This window comes from Lissotriton helveticus, chromosome 1_1, assembly GCF_964261635.1.
Source record: "Lissotriton helveticus chromosome 1_1, aLisHel1.1, whole genome shotgun sequence".
Taxonomy (NCBI): domain Eukaryota; kingdom Metazoa; phylum Chordata; class Amphibia; order Caudata; family Salamandridae; genus Lissotriton; species Lissotriton helveticus.
In genome coordinates this window covers 1,395,205,431-1,395,228,477 of record NC_136057.1, presented here as the reverse complement: position 1 = coordinate 1,395,228,477, position 23,047 = coordinate 1,395,205,431, and the positions used below count along the sequence as shown (strand labels likewise).

At 48.7% G+C, this 23,047-nt stretch overlaps 1 protein-coding gene across 7 annotated transcripts in view; it reads right to left on the bottom strand.

The window, feature by feature from the left end:
- Positions 1-23,047, bottom strand: part of LOC144825617 (coiled-coil domain-containing protein 159-like) — a 395,593-nt gene that overhangs the window by 131,573 nt on the left and 240,973 nt on the right. For all 7 annotated transcript variants that reach the window (XR_013609480.1, XR_013609460.1, XR_013609486.1 and 4 more), the window contains 3 exons: positions 4,668-4,863; positions 3,531-3,598; positions 1,167-1,243 (listed from right to left, as the gene is read on the bottom strand). Coding sequence is in view for 2 of the 7 variants with exons in the window: in XM_078684171.1 (XP_078540297.1) it covers positions 1,167-1,243; positions 3,531-3,598; positions 4,668-4,863 (341 nt within the window). In the remaining 5 variants the exon portion in view is untranslated. The remainder of the gene's footprint in view (positions 1-1,166; positions 1,244-3,530; positions 3,599-4,667; positions 4,864-23,047) is intronic.

The following is a 23,047-nucleotide window of genomic DNA, read 5'->3' as shown; positions in this document are numbered from 1 at the left end:
GGTTGGATACCCCTTGTCCAAAACAACCTTCTCTAAAGTATTTGCTGTCACAGCAAATTATCTGTAGCACGCATGTTTGCCAATTCAGCATGTTTTGGACAGTATTCTTACAGGCATAGACTTGAGACAGGTAACAAAGGGCAGTGGGGATGTACCTTGTGTACCACAACAATAGGATAGAGGATGCAGCTGTGAACATTGGACTAGAGACCAGGGCCTGCACCGGGGACGCCTGGAGCAGCTGTTTGCTGTTTACATGTGACTTCATGCATGCTTTTTCCAGAGACAGACAGTACAGCATGTGCTGGTACATGGCTTTCACATACTGTGGCTTGTGGTACACAAGCATAGTCTAAGGCAGTGCACACCATGGGTGTGTCTGCCTCACCTGGTTGCATTTTGTGATGTATTCTTAATATTGCTGGTGCCTATACCATGGGGCGTAGTGCACTTCACAGAAGAACAAACACAAGGAAATGAATGACTGTCAAGCTACTGTGAGCAGGCTGTCCTCTGTAATGTCAGGTGTGATGCCATGCCACATGCAGGTGGCAAATGAAGTGTGTTTGGCACTATTAGGGTTTGTGTTTTCTGGAACAGGCCTGGGAACGGAGGGATGCTCAAGCAAAGGCAGGGTATTGCTGTAAATGTTTAAGGAAGGAAGGAGGGAGGGGGGATTTGTAGAGATCTTTAGGGGGACACGCTAGGGACATCAGGGAGGGCAGGCTTGAATGTCGGGGTGTGCTGAGAAAGACCCCCTTAGACAGATCAAAGATGTTCTGGGAGCAGTAGCATGGGACTCTGGGAGAGTGGTGGACAGACTGTGGCTGTGGGGAAATGTTTAAGAATTAATAGTATGCAGCTGTAGTGAAATGTCTCAGAATGGATAAGCTGGGGCTATGGTGAGATGTTTTGGGAGGGACTGGCAGGGAGTGTAGTGAGATGTTTAAGGATGGGGCTGTGGGGAAATATTTAAGCTTGGAAAGGCTGGGGCTCTTGAGAGCTGCTCGTGTATGGCTGATGCTGTAGGGAAAGGTCTGGGACAATTTCTCTAAGCAAAAGGCTATTGGGGAAGAGACTTAGATGAAATGTTCTCACTGACTCTCTCTTACACTCTCAGCAGGGAGGCCTCCACTGCCCTCTGTCGGTTGCATGGCTTCTCCTACCTTTCTGCACTTGGCTTGAATGTGCTTTATGGCTTTGATGTCAACGTGGTGGGTACAAATCTCAGTTTCCTGGCAACCTGCAAAACCAAAGAGAGCATATTAGTTGGTGTCAAAGGCCAGGCTACGTCTTCTGGCTGTTGAGGTCACCCAGGCCCACCAAACATTAAAAACCACCGTAGACAGTAATAGAAGTAACCGCCTGGAGAGGTAGGGTGCGTCGCGTTAACCATATCATGACTACCGAAGGCCGCTAGTACTATTAGAGGACATCTCAAGTTCCCCTAGTCCATGAGAAACTCACCTAGCCCAGCCCAGCCCAGATGTTCTAGTTGAATTTTTCAACTCCCTCTCAGCAAAGATAAAAAATGTCCAAGATCTCTTAGAATTCAGGAAGAAGGTGCCTGGCTCTTCCAATGCAGAATCACAACTACAAACAAAGAGATTAAACAACCCACAAAAACAAAATATGAACGTTAGGTAGCTAGGGACCATACCCATCCACAAGAACTGAAACCGACTCTCCCCTCAAGGAGAGAGCACGAGCACATGGGCACACTATCTTCCACTTTAGCTCATTCCACTGCAGGCTTAAGCACAGCAATACAATCACAGCAGAACGAGAAAGGCACTCATTAATCATCATACAAGGTACCAAAGCAATTCCCACATAGGCCACACTGACAACACACACTCTTCCAACCAGACACAATAAATGAACATAGGGCGTTTGCATTCAATTTCTTCTTTACTCTGCTATAGGCTTACGTGCATTGACTGGTAGCAGGACTAGAGCACACTTCAGCCATCATGCCCACTTTTGTGCTGTCAGTCACTCTCATTGGCATTCTAAACCCAAGTGGGAGTCCATTCTAGATGTTGTAAAAAAAAACAGAAAAGTGTACCTTAGAAAATGTGCGTCTGCGCAACTTCGGTGTGAATTAATGAGTGAATGAAAAAGAGAACGAATACATAAATGGGTGAACGAATGTATGAGTGTGAGAGTGAATGACAGAGCATAAACAAATGAACTAATGAATGGCAAAATGTGTACACAAATGAGTGACTAATTGGGCCAATACATGAAACGGTAATTGAGTGGGTGAAAAAGAAGTGTTAGTGCGTGATGGATGAGCAAATTAGTAAGTCAATATGTGATTGCCTGAATTGAATAATTAAAAGGGTGAATGGCTGAACCTGTAAAAGAGTGAATGGATGGCTAAATAGATGTATACAAGGGCAAATAAATGGGTAAATAAATAAATAGAGTGGCTCGGCAAATAAGTGAGTGTTTGGATAAATGAATCAGCAATTGGACAGGTCAATGAGTAAATTAATAGGCAAATTGCTGAATGGATACAAAAATGAATGGGCGAATGATTGACTGAATGTAAGAATGTAAAATGAGTGTATCAAGGGGTATGTGACTGGCACAAAAACAGGTAAATGGTTTACTTTGTGGGTACATAAATGAACATTTAATTGAGTGAATGGGTGATTTAGTTATTATTGAATGGATGAGCGAATGACGAAGGTGAAGTAAGTGAATAAGAAGGTGGGGTATGAGTGGGTGAAAGAATTAACGCATCAGTGGGTTAATAATCAAATTACTAACATGTCCATGAGTGAGCAAATTAATCAATTGTGAATGTTCAAATGAATGAACGAGTAAATAAGCAAATTAATGGGTTTTGGGTTGTGCTATATTAACGATTCCCAAGGCCACAGGCTTTATAGGATGGACCCCTACATTCTAAGGCTGAATCAACAATGTGTGGATAAAGGAATGGATGAATCAACAAGCGAGCAGGGTCGGACTTGGACAGAAAATATCCCTGGGCACCAAAATTAAAGTTTTCCCCATTAGTGAATTAGAAAACTAAAAAAAGTGGTCCATGTTTGCAAATTGAGACAGTTTTGAACTTGTAAAGACACCCTGTATAAGTTTTTTGCATAGTATGGAAGACTGTGTGGATTTAAGCTTGCTGCAAATAATGTTTGTTTTAATATCAAGGTAATCAACAATAAAAACCGGCCTAACAGACCATAAAACAGGCCCACAAACGGCCAAGAAAACAGCCAACACACTGACGTGTCAGACCAGTCCTTCAGGCACTGCCTGGATGCCCTATAGACCTGCCCGACCCTGCAAGTGAGTGAATAGGTGAATGAAGTGCTGATGGAATGAGTGAAATGCACAGAACTGTGCACTAGGTCTCTCCTAGGCGCCTGTATTCTGTTATCGATTTCCGGGCGTTTTGCTAGCCGAAGTCGACAGGATGTCTTTTCTCTTGCACCCCAGGGCGGCAGACCTCTGAGCCCCTTGTCTTACCCCCGTTTGTTGTTGACAGTATGGTGAACACGTACCCAGTCTGGACTGCACGTCTTCCAGGTCGGCCCGCAGGTTCTCCACCTCCTTCCACAGGAACGTCTTGCTGCAGACAGAGAAAGGAAGACATCCGGAAACTTCATGAATTTCAAAAATACCCTTTAGGCTGGTAAGTCTGATGACAGGCCCCTGCGCCGGTGGAGACTGATAACGCATCGTAGGGCTATGTGCCTGACCAGGACTGTGCCATCTCTGCAGATGGGTTGCTGTCCAGGTACTTATATGGCCCCCAATGCCTCCCGTCAGCCCGGGTCTAATACTCCAACTTTTGGCACATGAGTGACGTTGGCAGTGGGAACCAGAATGAATACCTGGGATCACAAAATGATTTCACGTGGTGAAACCAGAACAGGAACCAAGGTCTCCTGGTGTCACAGCTGACAATGTAACCAACACACTATGCCCCTCCTTAAGAGGAGGAAATCTAAGTACAATATCAAGCAGGTGTTACCAGGACCTTGGGACAGATCTGGCTGTAATATAAAGGACGGCATTCTGGACAGAGGATTTACTCACTGATGAAAGGATGATAAAATCCATAAGGGATCTGCCTCGGTGTGCCAAGGATTGGATTAGGGGTCTGTCCACAGGTAAAATTATAGTGATCTAGATACAGAATCTACCCACATCTTTGATCCCCCGAGAGGTATGAGGCATGGTAATCTGAATACGGGACCCGTCCATAGGTGTGAAGCGATGGTAATCTGCATAAGGAGCAGCCCAGAGGTCAGAAGGTGGAAGGGTGAAGCAACAATTAACTGAAAAAAAGGATTTTGTGGCCACTGGCAGAGTAGCTGAGATGGGTACGAGATTTATGGGATAGAAAATGGATCAGACAGCTCCTGTACTCTTACCTTCATTCCCTGTTACTCTCGCCTCATGTACCTTCTCGGCCATTCTTACTGAGATTTGGGTTAAGAACTGCCACTCCAGATTCCTGCCTGACTGAACCCATCTCCTCGACATGTGACACCTCAGTACCTACTTCTGCCCAACCCTACCCTGTCTGTGCCCCACCAAGCCAGCCACACTAAGGAACCTGTCAACAAATACCCAAACCTGAGACTTAGGTGGCACCAAAGCTAAATCCTACTGTTGAACCCCCAGATCTTCACCTTTCCTGCAGCTCGCGTGACAGTGCGTCAATCGACTCGTTGCGATTGCACTGCTCACTCTCGGCCCACTGCTTGATGTAGTCCTTCAGGTTGGTCAGCTCCCTCATCATCGCACTCCACACCTCCTGGATCTTCTCCTCCATCATACACTCCACCTTCTGCTCACGCACGGTTGTGGAGATCAGCTTGGTATCCTCTGGGCAACCAAAGAGACACAAGGGCAGAATAAGAACACAAGAGGGAAGGCAACTGAGAGGGTACCAGGTTCTTGGGAGTCATGGGTACAAGTAGTGGTCCTGGGGAAAAGCATCTGGGATTTACCTATTAAGATGGTAGCGGGTAGGAGACAGGTGGCCTGCAGGATTGATGACATGTTTTAAGCTTTTAAAGGGTGCCCTTAAACCAAGATAATGGGCTGATGGAACTATCTGAGTTGGGTGTTAGGGCCGAGGATAACCTTCAGGAAAGGGCCGTGTGTTTAGGACCTTGTGATTTGTTAGATTACTTCAAGTATTACCAATCTGTAAGGGCAAAGAGTTCCCCAATTTCGTTGGTCATGTTCTCCAATAAATTCCTTTTTTTAGGCTAGGCTGACAAACAGGCTAAAGGATTTTTCTTGATGACGTCTGAACTAAAGGGACCATGGGGGTGAATGATGTCACACTAGATCTCATAAACCAAGCTGAAATCATCAAATACAGAAGCATTCTAAAATGCCTATGCTAGTGATTGTTAGCAGAATTCAGACCAGGTAATTATGGCCGTTTATTCTCTACTGTGGATGAACAAGTGCAGTACACCCAAAGCAGATCTAGCAAGTTTTGCCCTGAAATTCGCTCTGCAGTAAACAGTAATTATGCATTTTTCACCCAAAAAAGGCAAGAAAATAATAACAAAAACATGAAATACATTTGCAACAAAACATAATTATGAATTGAATGAAAATATATAAAGAGAATAACAAAAACAATCCCCAAAGTGATTGATTAGTTTAAAAGTGGCAAAAATCTAAGTTCGGTGAACATCACACCCTTATTGATACAAACAAAGTTTTATCCTGAGCAAATGTCCATTCCAAAGTAAATCCAGTAGTCCGTATTTATGGTAATTTCTTTGTTTTATTCCAAACGCCAGAATTCCAAATAGGCAATTTCACAGCCAGTCTGAACAGAATGCAGCCAACACGTGTTCCGTCTTATAGATAATTTTCACTGACTTCATCAGGGCTACAAAACATATGTAATATATAAAATATATAAGCAACAACGACCACTATTTCATTCGGTTACTCCCACTAAAGTTAGTGAAGTTGTGAAAAAGTGAAGAAAAGTCACAAAGGATCCTACACTCTCTTCATGCGTGATTAACCACCAATCACGATTCCTTGTGCCTTGAATGTGAGTTGGGCACCAAGTGGTTGTCACTGATATCCCTTGTGAAATGTGTACAAGCCTGTGCATTTGTGCTTGTGTGTGTGTCAAGCCTAACCTGCGTTGGGCTTGCCCAGGCTTGAGAGAGAATTGGGGCATGACCTGGGAATTGGGTGCGCACAGACCCTTGGTCCAGGCGAAGCTGTAGTCAGCGGCTGCCGGGGTCCAAGGGAGTAGGTGCTGAGCTGTAGGCCCAATGCCAGCCTCTGGAGACATGGTCAAGGTGGTGGTGACCACCCCATTGAGAGAATGCACAGAGAGTGGTGCATGCGCTGGGCCTCGAGAGTGTCGGCCCAGAGGAGCAGGCAAGTGGATGGATCTGAGAGGGACCAATGCAGAATCCTGGTAGGAAAGAGGTCCTTTCACGAGGGGTCATGCACTGCAAAATAACCTGCAAACACCGGGAAACAGGGACTCGTTGATCATCTGACAGCACCAAGTACAACGCGAATCAGCTATACCCCTAGAAAGAAACTGTGCCCTACCATACAAGAGGTGGTCCCCAACCTGCAAAGATACAATTTGGCTGCGTAAGTATATTTAGCTAAATATTGAATGTTGCTAGAGTGCCATATGCCACAGTTAACAACAGCTCACTGAAAAAAAGTGTATCAATAAAAGAGTGAGATGCACTTATAAAGCCTGATTGGCAGCTTGAAAGAGGGTGGGACATGCAGCACTCAACTCCACAGTAATGTCTAGACTTTATAACCCATTACTACCTGTGAGAAATTGGGTTGTTAGTTGACTGGGGTATGAGCCCTGAGCAAGCAATATCCATAAGCCCCTGCAGGGTGAACCACAAAAAGTTACTGAATTAAGCTGCGCTTAACCCTGGGTAGCTAGGCATAAAAAGCTGTCAGTCTTAACTTAGAGGCAATGTGTAAAGAACGTATGCAGCACACAAACAGTAATAGAGTGAGAACAGAAAACAATCAAAATCAGAAAACAATTTAGAAAAATAGAGTACATTTTAATAAATTATTTGACACCAAAACCATAAACATCCAATCAGTGGAACCAAGCTGTGGATTTTTTAAGAATAAACTGTAACACAGAGCCTAAAAGATGAATTTGCCAAATACAGACACCTGGGTGCGCTAGACCGGGTCAAAGTCAAAAGTTAAGGCGGCTGTGATGTGTGCGGGTTAGATACATGAAGTGGATTGGGCCCAGCCAGCGCTTACCTTTAAACAGAGAAATCTTTGGAAGAAAAAGTATCTGAGGAGGTAAAAGTTCAGCGGGCCAAGGCTTCAGAAGTGTCAGAGGAAGGAGCGTTGTCACCAGATAGCTGTATAGGGGAAACCATGGTGAAGATTTTTACCATCAGACTAAGCAGTTGAAATGGAAGTCGAAAATCTCCAGCTGGACGAAGCAGGAGGCTGTGTCTGAAGACAGTGTCATGAGGTCTGATACCCATTTGGCGAAGGACTGCAGAAATGAATCTGCTGCTGCAGAGAAGAATGTAATGGGAGAAGCTTCAAAGTCAATCTGACCAGCGATGCACCTCGGGCAGATAGGCAAGCAGGTTGGTCCCTTTCTCCTCCTGGTTATCAGAGCACTTTTGGGCCTAATTTTGTTTAAGTCCTCAGTTTCGGAAAATGACCATCTGGGCACTTTTAGCATCACAACAAAGGGTCCAGGAATAACCTATCCCCCAAGAGGAATAGACCTTTTGGGGGCTCAGTACTCACACTGGCTGGGTCCAGGTGCGGGGTCAAGTTGGTGGGAGTCTGTTATGTCCCTGAACAGGAGGCCAGCGAACTAGCTTAACAGGAGGGCGGGCCCCTGAGGGTTCAAGGCAGGCTACAGGGAGCAAAGCAGCTCTCCCCGCCTGGTACAGCATTAGTCTGGCAGAGTGCACAGTAGGTCACACCAGCAGGCCTCTGAGAGCCCTTGCACAGGTCCACTAGTGAACTGAAGAGTGGGTCTGAAGGTCCTATTTTAGGTTTAAATCTATTTTATTGTTGCACTTGCATATCAAGATAACAATACAGTGCATGAAGTAAATGTCATCATTACATATTATGATAATATAACTTTTAACCCCTTTCAAGAGAAAGGAGAGAGAAAAAGGGACAAAAATGGAATCAACATACCTCCCTCCTCCCGATCCCACCCAGTTTGCCCCCCTACTTGTATCACTTGGTATGTAATGTAAGGTGAAGTGGTCGTTGCAGGGTTCTCCTGGGTGCTTCAGTACTTTTAGGGGTTGTAGGAGAGTAGGGTCTGCAATCCTATGATCACCCAGATTTTTGCTTTTTGCTTCACTGGTTTACGACTTTCCCTGGCTGTGGGCCTGCTAATCAGACCCACAGCCTAGCTGTTCTCTCTACTCCAAATTGTACCCAGGTACTGAATTGGCACTGGGCCCTCTCCAAGTCCCTGTACCCAGGGCTGAGGTGCACCCAGAAGTCTCCCAGGGGCTGCAGCATGTATTATGCCACCCCTGGGTTGACTAACTAAACCAGACACAACTGGCTGCATGACAGCTGGGGCAAGGTGGTGTAATCACCCTTTGCTTTAGATATAGTATCCCTATATCTAAACCTACAATGGACACCTATATTCCTATCAGTCACTCCTATGGCAGGCCTTAACAATCCTGAAGGCAGAGTGCATGGGATAAGGTGAAATGGTGCTCTGGCATGAGCTGAGCCCGTTTGCAGCTTGCGGAACCAAGTCCTAATAGCTGTTCCATGATAACGCATACCATATACTCTTAAGTGCATTATAATCCTCGCGGTTATATGCCAACTCTGGTATCGCTTTATCAAAACATGTCGAGTAAGGTGTCATACGAATTGGAATACTAACCCCTCGCCAATTCTGGCGACGGGGTTAGCATTCCACCCTTCTAGAGGGACACGACATGTATGTAACCTGTAACCCCGGTTAAAGTCAGACATAGCCTCAGCTCCACAAGATGGATGCTGCCACCGAGACACAAGTCTGCCCTCCTGCTGCTGGGAGTCCTCCCAGCACAGGAGGCAAGGACAAAGGGTTTCCTGCCAGGGGCGGTGCGAGCACCGTCCCAGACAGGATTTTGTGTATCCCAGGTAGGCAGGGCTTTAGAGGAAGGTGACTGCAAGTGGCACCCCGGTGCTCACTGTGCATAGGCCGGCTTGAACCAGTTCCAGGGGCACTCCAGCCCCTGATCTGGGGAAAGCCCGCCAAAGGAGAGGGGTGTAACCACCCCCCTCCTAGTCCCACCCATAGGGCAGGACTTAGTCGCGTGCCAGCCCCCTTTTGCAGGATAAAGGTAGGAGCAGGCCCCCTTCCAAATTAGATCATCTTTGAATCCTGAAACTACTTTCCACGAAAGGAACTCAAGACTTCCTCCTAAGATTTCTCCCTTGTGACTAAGGAGTAGTCACCCTGCAGCAGCAGGCACCAACCAAGCATCGCGGTCTGCTGTAAGTCTCCTCACCGGATCAAGACTGCCCAGCTCGACGAGAACCGGCTTCCCTGGCACCTCTGACCTCTACCTGCATCATCAGCCCAGCTGTGATTCGTGGGTGTGACGAGACCTCGAGGGACCGGCCATCTTCCAAGACTGCACGACGCTTGACCAGCACGACTCCCGAGTGACCCTCGACCGAGTGCTTTGGGGTAAGAGAAGCCCCAACCCTGAGCAGCTCCAGCACCGAAGTTCAGCTCCCCTGCATCCACGAGATCTGCGTGGGGCCCTTCTGCTCTTTGCTGCTCACCGCATTGTCCAGGTCGCTTGCCCGTTGGCTAGTGGCCCTCTGACGACGAATTTCGACGACAAACACCGCTGGTCTGGTTGCTCCAGACTGGCCCTTGCTCCCCTCCAACAGAGGAGCACCCTGGACCCTCCTGGTCCACTCCAGACGCCATTTTAAGTCCACCGCGTGGGCTTGCATTTGCCAAAACTTGTTGCCCCAATCCTGGGTCCAGCGACGTCGACAGCAGATATGTTCGTGGGACAGCTCGCACCTCCATCCTGGTCGCCAACAACGCCTCCTGGTCCGAGAGACTGCAGAGCCCAGCAGCGCCCACTCACCTGGTTGAGGTGACTTCGCCCGGTGCCACTCTGGTGCCCACCTAAATCACTGGCTAGTGATTCAGAACTTGGTCCCCTCTGCTTACAGGTCTTCTTCTTCCCGATCCAGGCTTGGATCCCCAAGAACTTCTTCACTGGTCGCCTGCCAGCAACTTCTTTCTTCAGGCTCCTGGTTCATCAACGGAGAAACCCGACGACATTTGAACCCTATGCAGCCGCAGCCCCTGGGCTAGGTAAACCGAGTACTCCGGTGCTGCAGCGTAGACCAACTCTTTAAGTGTCTAGATCCACTTTCGTTTTTGAACTACCTAGTCGGGTTCGCCCGAAAACACTAACTTTGCTTTTACTAGCCTCCATAGACTTTTTCCCGCCTTACGCGTGAGAGTTCCCACTCTGCACACGACGTCCCTAGGCCTCCTGCTTGTAATCTAAAGGTTCAGTAGTCCAGTCCTAGCGATCCTAAAGCCTATGAGAATAGTTACTTACCTGCTAGTATTTCGCATTCCACTTGTATAGTATATGGTTTTTCGTGCCCCTCGGGCATTTGTGTAAATTGTGCGACTGTCAGTATTTCTTTAAGAGTTTTGTTGTGTGCTTAGCTCCCTGTCTCATAAAGAGCCAGGGTAGTCTTGTTATAAATAAATATACTTTATTTTTCATAACAACTTGTGTGGTGTCCTTTCACTTGGTGTTCAAGGGGTATATGTGATGGTAAAACAGCTGGCTTAACACGCCCTCTAGAGTTTAGCCTAAAGACTGCACGTGTCCATGCTACTAGGATAGCTGGTCTATCAGGTTGACTTACAACCAAACATCAATAAGGGTTGTTTGGACTGATACATAGTGTTCACTAGAATAGAGAGCACTGCATATCAGGCCAACTTCTCACATTGGTGAGCAGCGGTTGGGATTTGAGCTTGCTGTTGTTTTACCACACGTATCCTAAGAATATCATTCGAAAGATCACATAAGTACTAAGGTACATATAACTTAACTTAGAATACTCTGAGTTCTACTCAACCAGCTGTTGTAGCTCCTAGGGCCTACCACACCCTAAACTACAACTCTAGCAAGGGATCAGTAGGTAAACAAATAGTGTAGGTAAGTGCACCACTTACACCTCACTAGAAAAGCATGTCTACCCATGGAGAGTCTACTGAGACTCCCCTTGTGGCTGTTGACCCTCCACAGGTCAAATCAAGATATGCAGCTCTCAGTTTCCAGGAGATGAGACAAGTGTGTACCTCCAGGAAACTGAAACAGGGGTCTAACCCCACCATTCCCTTTCTGATAGGTCTCTTAGAGACATATGATGCTAGGAAAGCCTCTCATATAGATGGGAATATGCCAGCCTTAGAGGGTACCAGTGGTGATCCAGACCTCCTTGACACTCAAAATGCAGTTGAGGAGGAGGATCAAGAGGAACTCTCTGGGGATGAGGCAGACAAGAGGTCTGAGTTAGTCAGCAGACTTACTGGGGCCAACTTAGACCTATTTAGGGAAGGAGCTGGGGGACCCCCAGTGCTGACCCTAATGAGGCCTAACCTTGGAGTTAGAAGAGATAGATCTCATTCTAGGGACTCCAATAGATCTCTGCACTCTAATGCCTCTTCTCAGAGGAGAAGGAATTCTCCCCAGAGGAGATTGACTTCCCCTCAGAGAATAGAGCATGAAGCAAGGATGAGACAGGCTAATCTGAGGATTGAAAGGGAAGAACTTGCCCTGGCCAAAGAGAAGCTTGCCTTTGCCAGAGAGCAGCAGATGAGTGGGGTAGTCCCCACTGGTGGCAGCAATCTCCCAAGAGATAAAGAAAGGAGTTTAGATACTAAACACCTGAGTAAGATAGTGCCCCCCTTTAAGCAAGGGGATGACATCCAAAAGTGGATGGCTGCTTTGGAGAGGGCCTGCACTGTCCAGTGCATCCCCCAAAGTCAGTGGGCAGCTATATTGTGGCTCTCCTTTGAAGGCAAAGGTAGAGATAAGCTCCTCACTACAAGAGTGGAGGATGCTAACAACTACCAAGTCCTGAAGAACACACTGGTTGATGGGTTTGGCTTAACCACTGAGCAGTACAGGTTGCTGTTCAGGGATACCCAGAAAATTCAGTCTCAGGATTGGTCTGACTGTGTGGATTGTGCCACTAAGGCTTTGGAAGGCTGGTTGCTGGGCAGTAAGGTTACTGATTATACAGGGTTGTACAATCTGATCATGAGAGAACAGATTTTAAATAACTGTCAGAACCAGTTGTTGCATCAGCACCTTGTGGACTCAGATCTGACCTCTCCCCAAGAATTGGGAAAGAAGGCAGACAGATGGGTCAGAACAAGGGTCAAGCAGAACCAGACTCAGAACCAGGGTGGTCAGAAGAAAGCAGACCAGAAGGGTAGTAACAAGAGTGAACAAAATGACCAGAAGTCTTCAACAGGTCCCCAACAAACCAAAGAGGGTGGGGGTCAGGCTTCACAGCAGAAAAGGAAGACTCAAGAAGGCCAGTCAAAAAGGTGGTGCCAGTACTGTAAAAGTAAGTCTCACTGGTTTAGTGAGTGCACCAAAAGAGGAGGGCAAACTCCTACCACTACAGCCCCTAAGGCAACTGCACCCCCTAGTACAGTCAGTAGTGGTAGTGCACCTCCCAAGGGAATAGTTGGGTTAACCTTGGGAACTGAGGGGTCTGACAACTTAGTTGGCACACTCACTCAGGCTGTCCTTGTCTGTACAGGGGATATGGATATGTCCCCTGATGTCAGTCCCAATACTTTGGGCAAATACAGGCAGACACCTTTGATAAATGGCAAAATGGCTCAGGCCTATAGGGACACTTGTGCCAGTGTCACCATGGTGACACCTAACTTTGTGGACCCTGGACAGATCATGCCAGGTACAGATTTCCTGGTGACCAATGCCAGCAACGTCACTACCAGTCATAGTATGGCGATTGTTGCTTTCTCCTGGGGAGGGGTAAGTGGCCAAAAGAAAGTTGTGGTTAGTTCAGACCTCCCAGTGGATTGTTTGTTGGGCAATGATTTGGAGTCATCACTATGGTCAGAAGTGGAGCAGAGGACTCACATGGAAATGTTAGGCTTGCCAGCACATGTGCTTGCTGTGACTAGGTCACAGGCCAGAAGATGCCCCACTGAACAGGTGCTGGATCCTGGAACAATGGACCAGACACCTTCCAAGAAGAAGAGCAGTAGGGTTAAGGCATTGCCTTCCCCCTTGCCCCAGGTTGAGGATCAAGTCTCTGAGGAGGCTGATCTGAGAGAGCTGAGGGAAACTGAGCCTAAAGAGCTTGAACTTGATCAAGTTGAGTTTCTGGGCTCAGGGGGACCCTCCAGAGAAGACCTGGGGAAGGCACAGTTAGACTGCCCTTCCCTTGAACCCCTCAGACAGCAGGCTGCTGCTGAGGCTGCAGGGAACGCCACAGGTGCCCACAGGGTGTACTGGGAAGATGGACTCCTGTACTCTGAGTCAAGAGACCCCAAGCCTGGTGCAACCAGGAGGCTGGTCATCCCCTTGTCTCAGAGGGGGTTCCTTCTCACCTTGGCCCATGCGATTCCCCTTGCAGGTCACTTAGGTCAGACAAAGACTTGGGACAGACTTGTCTCACACTTTCACTGGCCTCACATGAATGAGAATACGAAGGAGTTTTGTCGCTCCTGTGTCACTTGCCAAGCCAGTGGTAAGTCAGGTGGCACAACAAAGGCCCCCCTCATACCACTACCTGTGGTGGGGGTTTCCTTTGAAAGAGTGGGGATTTACATTGTTGGTCCAATGGATCCCCAGACAGCATCAGGGCACAAGTTTATACTGGTGGTGGTGGACCATGCCACCAGGTATCCTGAAGCTATTCCACTTAGGACCACTACAGCACCTGTAGTGGCAAGAGCCCTAGTTGGAGTGTTCTCCAGAGTGGGCTTCCCTAAGGAGGTTGTTTCTGACAGAGGTGCACACTTCTTGTCAGGATATCTGACTGCAATGTGGAAGGAATGTGGTGTCAACTACAAGTTCACCACACCCTATCATCCACAGTGCAATGGGCTTGTTGAAAGATTCAACAGGACCCTCAAAGGGATGATTCATGGACTACCTGAAAAGCTCAGGCGTAGATGGGATGTCCTGATACCCTGCCTCTTGTTTGCTTACAGAGAGGTCCCACAGAAGGGGGTTGGCTACAGCCCTTTTGAACTTCTGTATGGGCATCCTGTAAGAGGACCCCTGTGTTTGGTGAAGGAAGGATGGGAGAGACCTCTCAAAAAGCCTGCAACCAACATAGTGGACTATGTACTTGGTCTTTGCTCCAGGATGGCTGAATACATGGAGAATGCATCTAAAAACCTTGAGGCCAGCCAAGAACTCCAAAAAGCTTGGCATGACCAGAAGGCTGTCCTGACTGTGTACAAGCCTAGACAGAAAGTGTGGGTGCTGGAGCCAGTGGCCCCAGCAGCTCTCTCTCAAAGACAAATGGTCTGGGCCCCACACAATCATTGAGCAAAAGGGAGAGGTCACCTACCTGGTGGACCTTGGAACTCCCAGGAGCCCCCTCAGGGTGCTCCATGTGAACAGGCTCAAGGCATATGTCGACAGGAAGGACATGAGCTTGCTCATGGCCACAGATGAGGGACAGGAGGAAGAGAGTGACCCTCTCCCAGACCTGCTCACTCAGAATCCTGATGATGGATCAGTAGATGGTGTTGTCTTTTGTGGCAGCCTCTCTGAACATCAGCAACAGGATTGTAGACAAGTTCTGCAATCCTTTAGACATATGTTCTCTCTGACCCCCAGTCAAACTGATTGGTGTACCCATGAAGTTGACACTGGAGACAGTCTGCCTGTTAAGAGTAAAATCTACAGACAGCCTGATCATGTCAGAGACTGCATCAAGACAGAAGTGCAGAAAATGTTGGAGCTCGGAGTCATTGAGCCCTCAGATAGCCCTTGGGCTAGCCCAGTAGTTCTAGTGCCAAAGCCTCACACCCAGGGTGGTAAGAAAGAGATGAGGTTTTGCGTAGACTACAGAGGACTCAATGCAGTCACTAAGACTGATGCCCACCCAATACCAAGAGCAGATGAACTTATAGATAGATTGGCTTCTGCCAACTACTTAAGTACATTTGACCTGACAGCTGGGTATTGGCAAATCAGGTTAGCTGAGGAGGCCAAGCCCAAGACAGCATTTTCTACCCCTGGTGGGCATTATCAATTTGTGGTAATGCCCTTTGGTTTGAAAAATGCACCTGCCACCTTCCAAAGGTTGGTGAATCAAGTTCTCACTGGGTTGGATGACTTCTGTGCAGCATATCTTGATGATATAGCTGTCTTTAGTTCCACCTGGGAGGATCACCTGGTCCACCTGAGGAAAGTGTTAGAGGCACTGCAGAAGGCAGGTCTCACTATCAAGGCCACTAAGTGCCAGATAGGGCAGACACAGGTTGTATACCTGGGCCACCTTGTAGGTGGAGGCCAGGTTCAACCCTTGGAGAGCAAGATACAGGCCATCAAGGACTGGGCTCCTCCAACCACCCAGACTCAGGTTCAAGCTTTCTTGGGCCTGACTGGGTACTATAGGAAATTTGTCAAGAATTATGGGTCCATTGTGACTCCACTTAATGACCTGACAAGTAAAAAGATGCCAAAGAAAGTTCAGTGGACAGCAAGCTGTCAGAAAGCATTCAATGACCTAAAGCAGGCCATGTGCACAGCACCTATCCTAAAGAGTCCAGACTACTCCAAGACCTTCATTGTCCAAACAGATGCTTCTGAGTTGGGTGTGGGAGCTGTTCTATCTCAGCTGAATTTTGATGGTAACGACCAGCCCATTGCTTTTATTAGCAGAAGGCTGACCCCCAGAGAGAAAAATTGGTCAGCTATTGAGAGGGAGGCCTTTGCTGTGGTGTGGGCCCTGAAAAAGTTGAGGTCATATTTGTTTGGCACTCACTTTAAGATTCAGACCGACCATAAGCCCCTCTTATGGCTAAATCAGATGAAGGGTGAAAACCCCAAACTACTTAGGTGGTCCATTTCCCTACAGGGGATGGATTTTACAGTGGAGCATAGACCTGGTACTGATCATGGCAATGCTGATGGGCTCTCCAGGTATTTCCACTTAGAGCAAGAAGACTCACCTGGTCAAGGTTAGCTTATTGTCCCAAAGTTTGGGGGGGTCATGTAGGAGAGTAGGGTCTGCAATCCTATGATCACCCAGATTTTTGCTTTTTGCTTCACTGGTTTACGACTTTCCCTGGCTGTGGGCCTGCTAATCAGACCCACAGCCTAGCTGTTCTCTCTACTCCAAATTGTACCCAGGTACTGAATTGGCACTGGGCCCTCTCCAAGTCCCTGTACCCAGGGCTGAGGTACACCCAGAAGTCTCCCAGGGGCTGCAGCATGTATTATGCCACCCCTGGGTTGACTAACTAAACCAGACACAACTGGCTGCTTGACAGCTGGGGCAAGGTGGTCTAATCACCCTTTGCTTTAGATATAGTATCCCTATATCTAAACCTACAATGGACACCTATATTCCTATCAGTCACTCCTATGGCAGGCCTTAACAATCCTGAAGGCAGAGTGCATGGGATAAGGTGAAATGGTGCTCTGGCATGAGCTGAGCCCGTTTGCAGCTTGCGGAACCAAGTCCTAATAGCTGTTCCATGATAACGCATACCATATACTCTTAAGTGCATTATAATCCTCGCGGTTATATGCCAACTCTGGTATCGCTTTATCAAAACATGTCGAGTAAGGTGTCATACGAATTGGAATACTAACCCCTCGCCAATTCTGGTGACGGGGTTAGCATTCCACCCTTCTAGAGGGACACGACATGTATGTAACCTGTAACCCCGGTTAAAGTCAGACATAGCCTCAGCTCCACAAGATGGATGCTGCCACCGAGACACAAGTCTGCCCTCCTGCTGCTGGGAGTCCTCCCAGCACAGGAGGCTAGGACAAAGGGTTTCCTGCCAGGGGCGGTGCCAGCACCGTCCCAGACAGGATTTTGTGTATCCCAGGTAGGCAGGGCTTTAGAGGAAGGTGACTGCAAGTGGCACCCCGGTGCTCACTGTGCATAGGCCGGCTTGAACCAGTTCCAGGGGCACTCCAGCCCCTGATCTGGGGAAAGCCCGCCAAAGGAGAGGGGTGTAATCACCCCCCTCCTAGTCCCACCCATAGGGCAGGACTTAGTCGCGTGCCAGCCCCCTTTTGCAGGATAAAGGTAGGAGCAGGCCCCCTTCCAAATTAGATCATCTTTGAATCCTGAAACTACTTTCCACGAAAGGAACTCAAGACTTCGTCCTAAGATTTCTCCCTTGTGACTAAGGAGTAGTCACCCTGCAGCAGCAGGCACCAACCAAGCATCGCGGTCTGCTGTAAGTCTCCTCACCGGATCAAGACTGCCCAGCTCGACAAGAACCGGCTTCCCTGGCACCTCTGACCTCTACCTGCATCATCAGCCCAGCTGTGATTCGTGGGTGTGACGAGACCTCGAGGGACCGGCCATCTTCCAAGACTGCACGACGCTTGACCAGCACGACTCCCGAGTGACCCTCGACCGAGTGCTTTGGGGTAAGAGAAGCCCCAACCCTGAGCAGCTCCAGCACCGAAGTTCAGCTCCCCTGCATCCACGAGATCTGCGTGGGGCCCTTCTGCTCTTTGCTGCTCACCGCGTTGTCCAGGTCCCTCGCCCTCTGACGACGAATTTCGACGACAAACACCGCTGGTCTGGTTGCTCCAGACTGGCCCTTGCTCCCCTCCAACAGAGGAGCACCCTGGACCCTCCTGGTCCACTCCAGACGCCATTTTAAGTCCACCGCGTGGGCTTGCATTTGCCAAGATTTGTTGCCCCAATCCTGGGTCCAGCGACGTCGACAGCAGATATCTTCGTGGGACAGCTCGCACCTCCATCCTGGTCGCCGACAATGCCTCCTGGTCCGAGAGACTGCAGAGCCCAGCAGCGCCCACTCACCTGGTTGAGGTGACTTCGCCGGTGCCACTCTGGTGCCCACCTAAATCACTGGCTAGTGATTCAGAACTTGGTCCCCTCTGCTTACAGGTCTTCTTCTTCCCGATCCAGGCTTGGATCCCCAAAACTTCTTCACTGGTCGCCTGCCAGCAACTTCTTTCTTCAGGCTCCTGGTTCATCAACGGAGAAACCCGACGACATTTGAACCCTATGCAGCCGCAGCCCCTGGGCTAGGTAAACCGAGTACTCCGGTGCCCCAGCGTAGACCAACTCTCTAAGTGTCTAGATCCACTTTCGTTTTTGACATACCTAGTCGGGTTCGCCCGAAAACACTAACTTTGCTTTTACTAGCCTCCATAGACTTTTTCCCGCCTTACGCGAGAGAGTTCCCACTCTGAACACGACGTCCCTAGGCCTCCTGCTTGTAATCTAAAGGTTCAGTAGTCCAGTCCTAGCGATCCTAAAGCCTATGAGAATAGTTACTTACCTGCTAGTATTTTGCATTCCACTTGTATAGTATATGGTTTTTCGTGCCCCTCGGGCATTTGTGTAAATTGTGCGACTGTCAGTATTTCTTTAAGAGTTTTGTTGTGTGCTTAGCTCCCTGTCTCATAAAGAGCCAGGGTAGTCTTGTTATAAATAAATATACTTTATTTTTCATAACAACTTGTGTGGTGTCCTTTCACTTGGTGTTCAAGGGGTATATGTGATGGTAAAACAGCTGGCTTAACACGCCCTCTAGAGTTTAGCCTAAAGACTGCACGTGTCCATGCTACTAGGATAGCTGGTCTATCAGGTTGACTTACAACCAAACATCAATAAGGGTTGTTTGGACTGATACATAGTGTTCACTAGAATAGAGAGCACTGCATATCAGGCCAACTTCTCACAGGTGTCTTCTGGGTCCACGGGATGTTGCAACCTCATATAACGTGGGCAGGTCAGCTCCCTAAATTCCTTGGTCAATAAAGCTAGGAAGCGGCGCCAAATGGTTCTGAATGTATCATCGCACGCTGTGAGTGTGAGTTTCTCCATCCCCAGTATGTACCATAGACGTCGAAGCCAGGCAACATAGGTTGGAGCAGTGGTTGCTCCCCATAGGGCCAAGATGGTTTGATGTGCAGCCCCCTAGCGCTATGCTAATCTGGCATCCTCTGCAGCGATGAAAGGGGATTAGTGAGGGGATTGGGAAGGCCCAGAAAAGTGTATGATGGGAATCTTGGAAGCTGAATAGAGAAGTGGGTGTCAATGTCATCCAGTACCAGCTCCCAGAACGCTGTGACCCCCGAGCATTCCCAGAGTATGTGTGTTAGCGTGCCTTTTGCCCCGCACTGCTGCCAGCAAGTGTCACTTCGGGCCGGGTTCCCTCAGTGAAGACGCACCGGGGTAAGATACCAAAAGGAGGTGAGTTTGACAGCTGTTTCGGTGCTTGCCATGTTATAGGTGGTGTGCCAGGCTCGATGGTATATGTCGTGCCATTCCTTTGGGGAGAGTGGGCGGCCCAGTTCAGATTCCCACCGTTTCTGGGAAGGGGATTTATCCCCAGTCAGGTTATGCAAAACTAGTTGTTTGATAGTTTGTCTGCCAATTTGTGTAGATGGGGGGCCAAGCTCTGAACTGGGTTAGAAAGCATAATTATGACATCATCCGCATATAGGCTGATTCAATGTTTCTCCCCTTCCAAAGGGATCCCACTTATTAAGGGATGGTCTTACACCTGTTGCACAAAGGGCTCCATATAAAGAGCGAATAGGAGGGGTGAGAGCGGGCAGCCCTGTCATGGGCCTCTGCATATTGGGAAACTCTGTGAGCCTAGCCCATTAACTCTCACAGTGGCCATCGGGGACCCGTAGCCACTGAGGATCCAGGATCGGAATCTCTGCCCAAATCCGAAGTGCTTCAGTGTCTCGCGTAGAAGGGGCCAGGGGATCCGATCAAAGGCTTTCTCACCATCAACTGAGAGCAACATACTGGAGCCTTCCCTGCGATGTGCCTTGTCAATTATGTGCAAATGTCTTTTAGTATTGTCCGCATATTGTCTCTGTGGGATAAATCCCGTTTGTTCGGCCTGTACAAGACCCTGCATCAAGGGATTAAGGCGAGCTGCCAAGATCCCAGTGAGAAGCCCCGCATCCGCGTTTAGCAGCAATATCGGACGGTAATTAGCGCAGACCCATTTGTCCTTCCCAGGTTTAAGGATGACAACTATGATCACCTTGTGCATTGAATCCGGGAGCGAGTCCAAGTCTACCAAAGTATTGAAGAGCTGGGTGAGAACTGGAGTGAACTCTGTGCAAAAGGTTTTTATAAAACCTGGAAAAGAATCCATCTGGGCTTGGAGATTTCAATGGCTTCTGCCTCGATATAGCGGATATGACTTCTTCATTTAGTATGGGGTCGTCCAGAGAGGACGTTTGGGAAGCCGTCAGTTTGGTCATGGGAGAGTTTTGGAAATAGCGAGCCAAAGCCTCAGGGGGAACTGATTGATCGGAGTATAGTGCCTCATAAAAGTTACTAAAATAGGCCGCTATGGAACCGTCCTCTATTAATTCATCGTCGCTCTCTGTCCGGAGAGAGCTTACTCTGTTGAGTTGGCATTGGCCTCTGAGCCAAGTGGCCAAGAGCCTACCGCTCTTGTTCCCGTTTAGGTAAAATTAGTTCTTGAGGCACGGCAGAGCGAATTCCGCTCTGTCGAGGTCTAAACCTGCGAGTTGTTTTCTTGCAGTCTCTAGCTGGCGCCAGACCCTGGGGGCACCAGTACGGTTGTGAATGAGTTCAAGTTTTCTCACCTGTTCCTGCAGTTTGGCCCGGTTGAGCTTACGCTGTTTATTCTCGGCGGCAGAGAGGAAATCATTTCCTCCCAAACAACCGCCTTCAGTGCTTCCCAGATTATGGGGAGAGGTTCTTCTGGGTTGCCATTGATTACCAGATAGGCACTTATAACCTCTTGAGCGGCGTAACCGCCTCTGGTTTCTGCAAGAGCAATTCCCTGAGCCGCCATTGACGCCACACCTGTCTTGGTTGGGGATTATGAATCTCCACTATCAGTGCTGAGTGGTCAGATATGGTTCTCGGCTCTATCTCGACCACGCAGAGGAGTTGGTGTACGTCCTGAGTTCCTAGGAAGTGGTCTAATCGGGAATAGGATTTAGGAGAGTGCAAATAAAATGTGTAGTCCCAAGTAGTGGGATGAGAGGTTCTCCACAAATCTATTAACCCAGCTTCCCTGATCCAGGCGAGCCCGTCTCTTATCAGTGACCCCGTTCCCCCCTCCCTCTGGATGGAGCGGTCTATGTTTGAGTCGAGGACTATGTTGCGGTCACTTCCTATCAGAACTAGTCTGTCCTGCGATGTTAGGGTCCCCGCTAGGGCCTCCCAAATGAAGCATTCCTGCTCTTCATTAGGGGCATAGAGAGAACCCAATGTTAGTGTCTTTGAGACCAATTGTATTTGATGAAACCAGGAGACGCCCCTTAAGTTCCATCAGTTTAGGGCCTATCGAGCCTTGGAAAGTGCGTGATAATAGGATAGCCACCCATGCCGCCTTGCTCCATGAGGAGAACAGTTGCTGCAGCAAGGATCTGGATTTCAGCTGCCATGAGTCGCCCGCAAGGAGATGGGTCTCCTATAGGAGACAGATGTCTGCCCCAGTGTGTTCCAAGTCAGAAAGGACAGATTTGCGTTTAACTGGGTTGTTTAGCCCTTTGACATTTAGGGAGATGATCTTTAAGGCATCACGTGCAAACATGGTGGTTGCCTACGGACTTGCCATGGTGGTGGCCTGCCCTGTAATGTGTTGGAGCACCTGAGTCTCGAGCGTAGAGAGTGATGTGGTAGTGTTCCTGTCACCCCTATAATTACGCCTGCCATCAGAGCAGCAGAGTGGTACATTTCAAACAAACAGGTGTAAGTAATAAACCATAAAATACAACTCCCCAAAATAGTAAACAAAGTCCATGGATGGGAGAGACCCATTCAGGCAGTCTCCACCCCTCAAAGGAAAACCTGAGTTAGGGATCCTTGGTGGTCTGAAGTCTTCTTAGAGAACCCCCCCCTCACGGCCCTGGTTAGCGGCTGTTGTGTTCCCTGACAGTGGGCAAGGTGGACTGTGCAGAGTTAGTCAGCTCCGCGGGCAATCGGTTGCACGCCATGCTGTATTGGACCGCCTTTCTCTCTTGCGCCATCGCTTCAGGATCAGGCTTTAGGGGCCCCCTGTTCCGTGGTCTCCTTCTTTGTCGCTCCAAATGGGCGTACCTGGCCTCATCTCCCGCCTCCTCTCCTGTGGGTACCTCTGGCTGCTCGATCTGAACAAGGGCACAGGCTGCACGACGGATCTGAGTTGACAAGTTTTCCCCTCCCATGTGAAAATCAAGTGGAAGGGATGGTCTCAGGTATACGAGATGTTGTGTTCTCTGAGGAATGTGGTCACTGGGCGAAATTCCCTTCTCTTCTACAGCGTTATCACCAACAGTTGAAGTGGGCTACCGGGATTGAGTGTTGGATCAGGGCCCCTGATGGCCCGAAGAATATGCTCCTTCAAGGGAAAACTGTGCATGCATGCAAGGATATCTGGAGGTGGCATGTTGGGGCTCTGGGGGCCCTACTCGGTGGACCCTGTCCAGGCGAATGTCTGATTCTGGTGTGTTGCTCAGAATCTGGGTGGAGAGGGCCTTAACGTAATCTTCCACATTCCCTGCCTCGGTAGCCATTGGGGTGTTCCTGATCCGTATGTTGTTGCGCCTTGACCTGTTCTCGAGGTCCTCGGCGTGGGCTTTGAGATCTATCTGTCTGTTCGAGAAGCGAATTATCTCTTGCCAGAGTTGCTCCAGCTCTTCTCCTTTGGTGATCTGATTTGATTTCAGCGTGTCCACTCAATCACCTATGTCAGAGATCTCCTTCCTGACCCCTTGTAGATCCCGAGCCAGGTCTCCCTTAATCGACTGCAACTCTTCCTTAAGAGAGG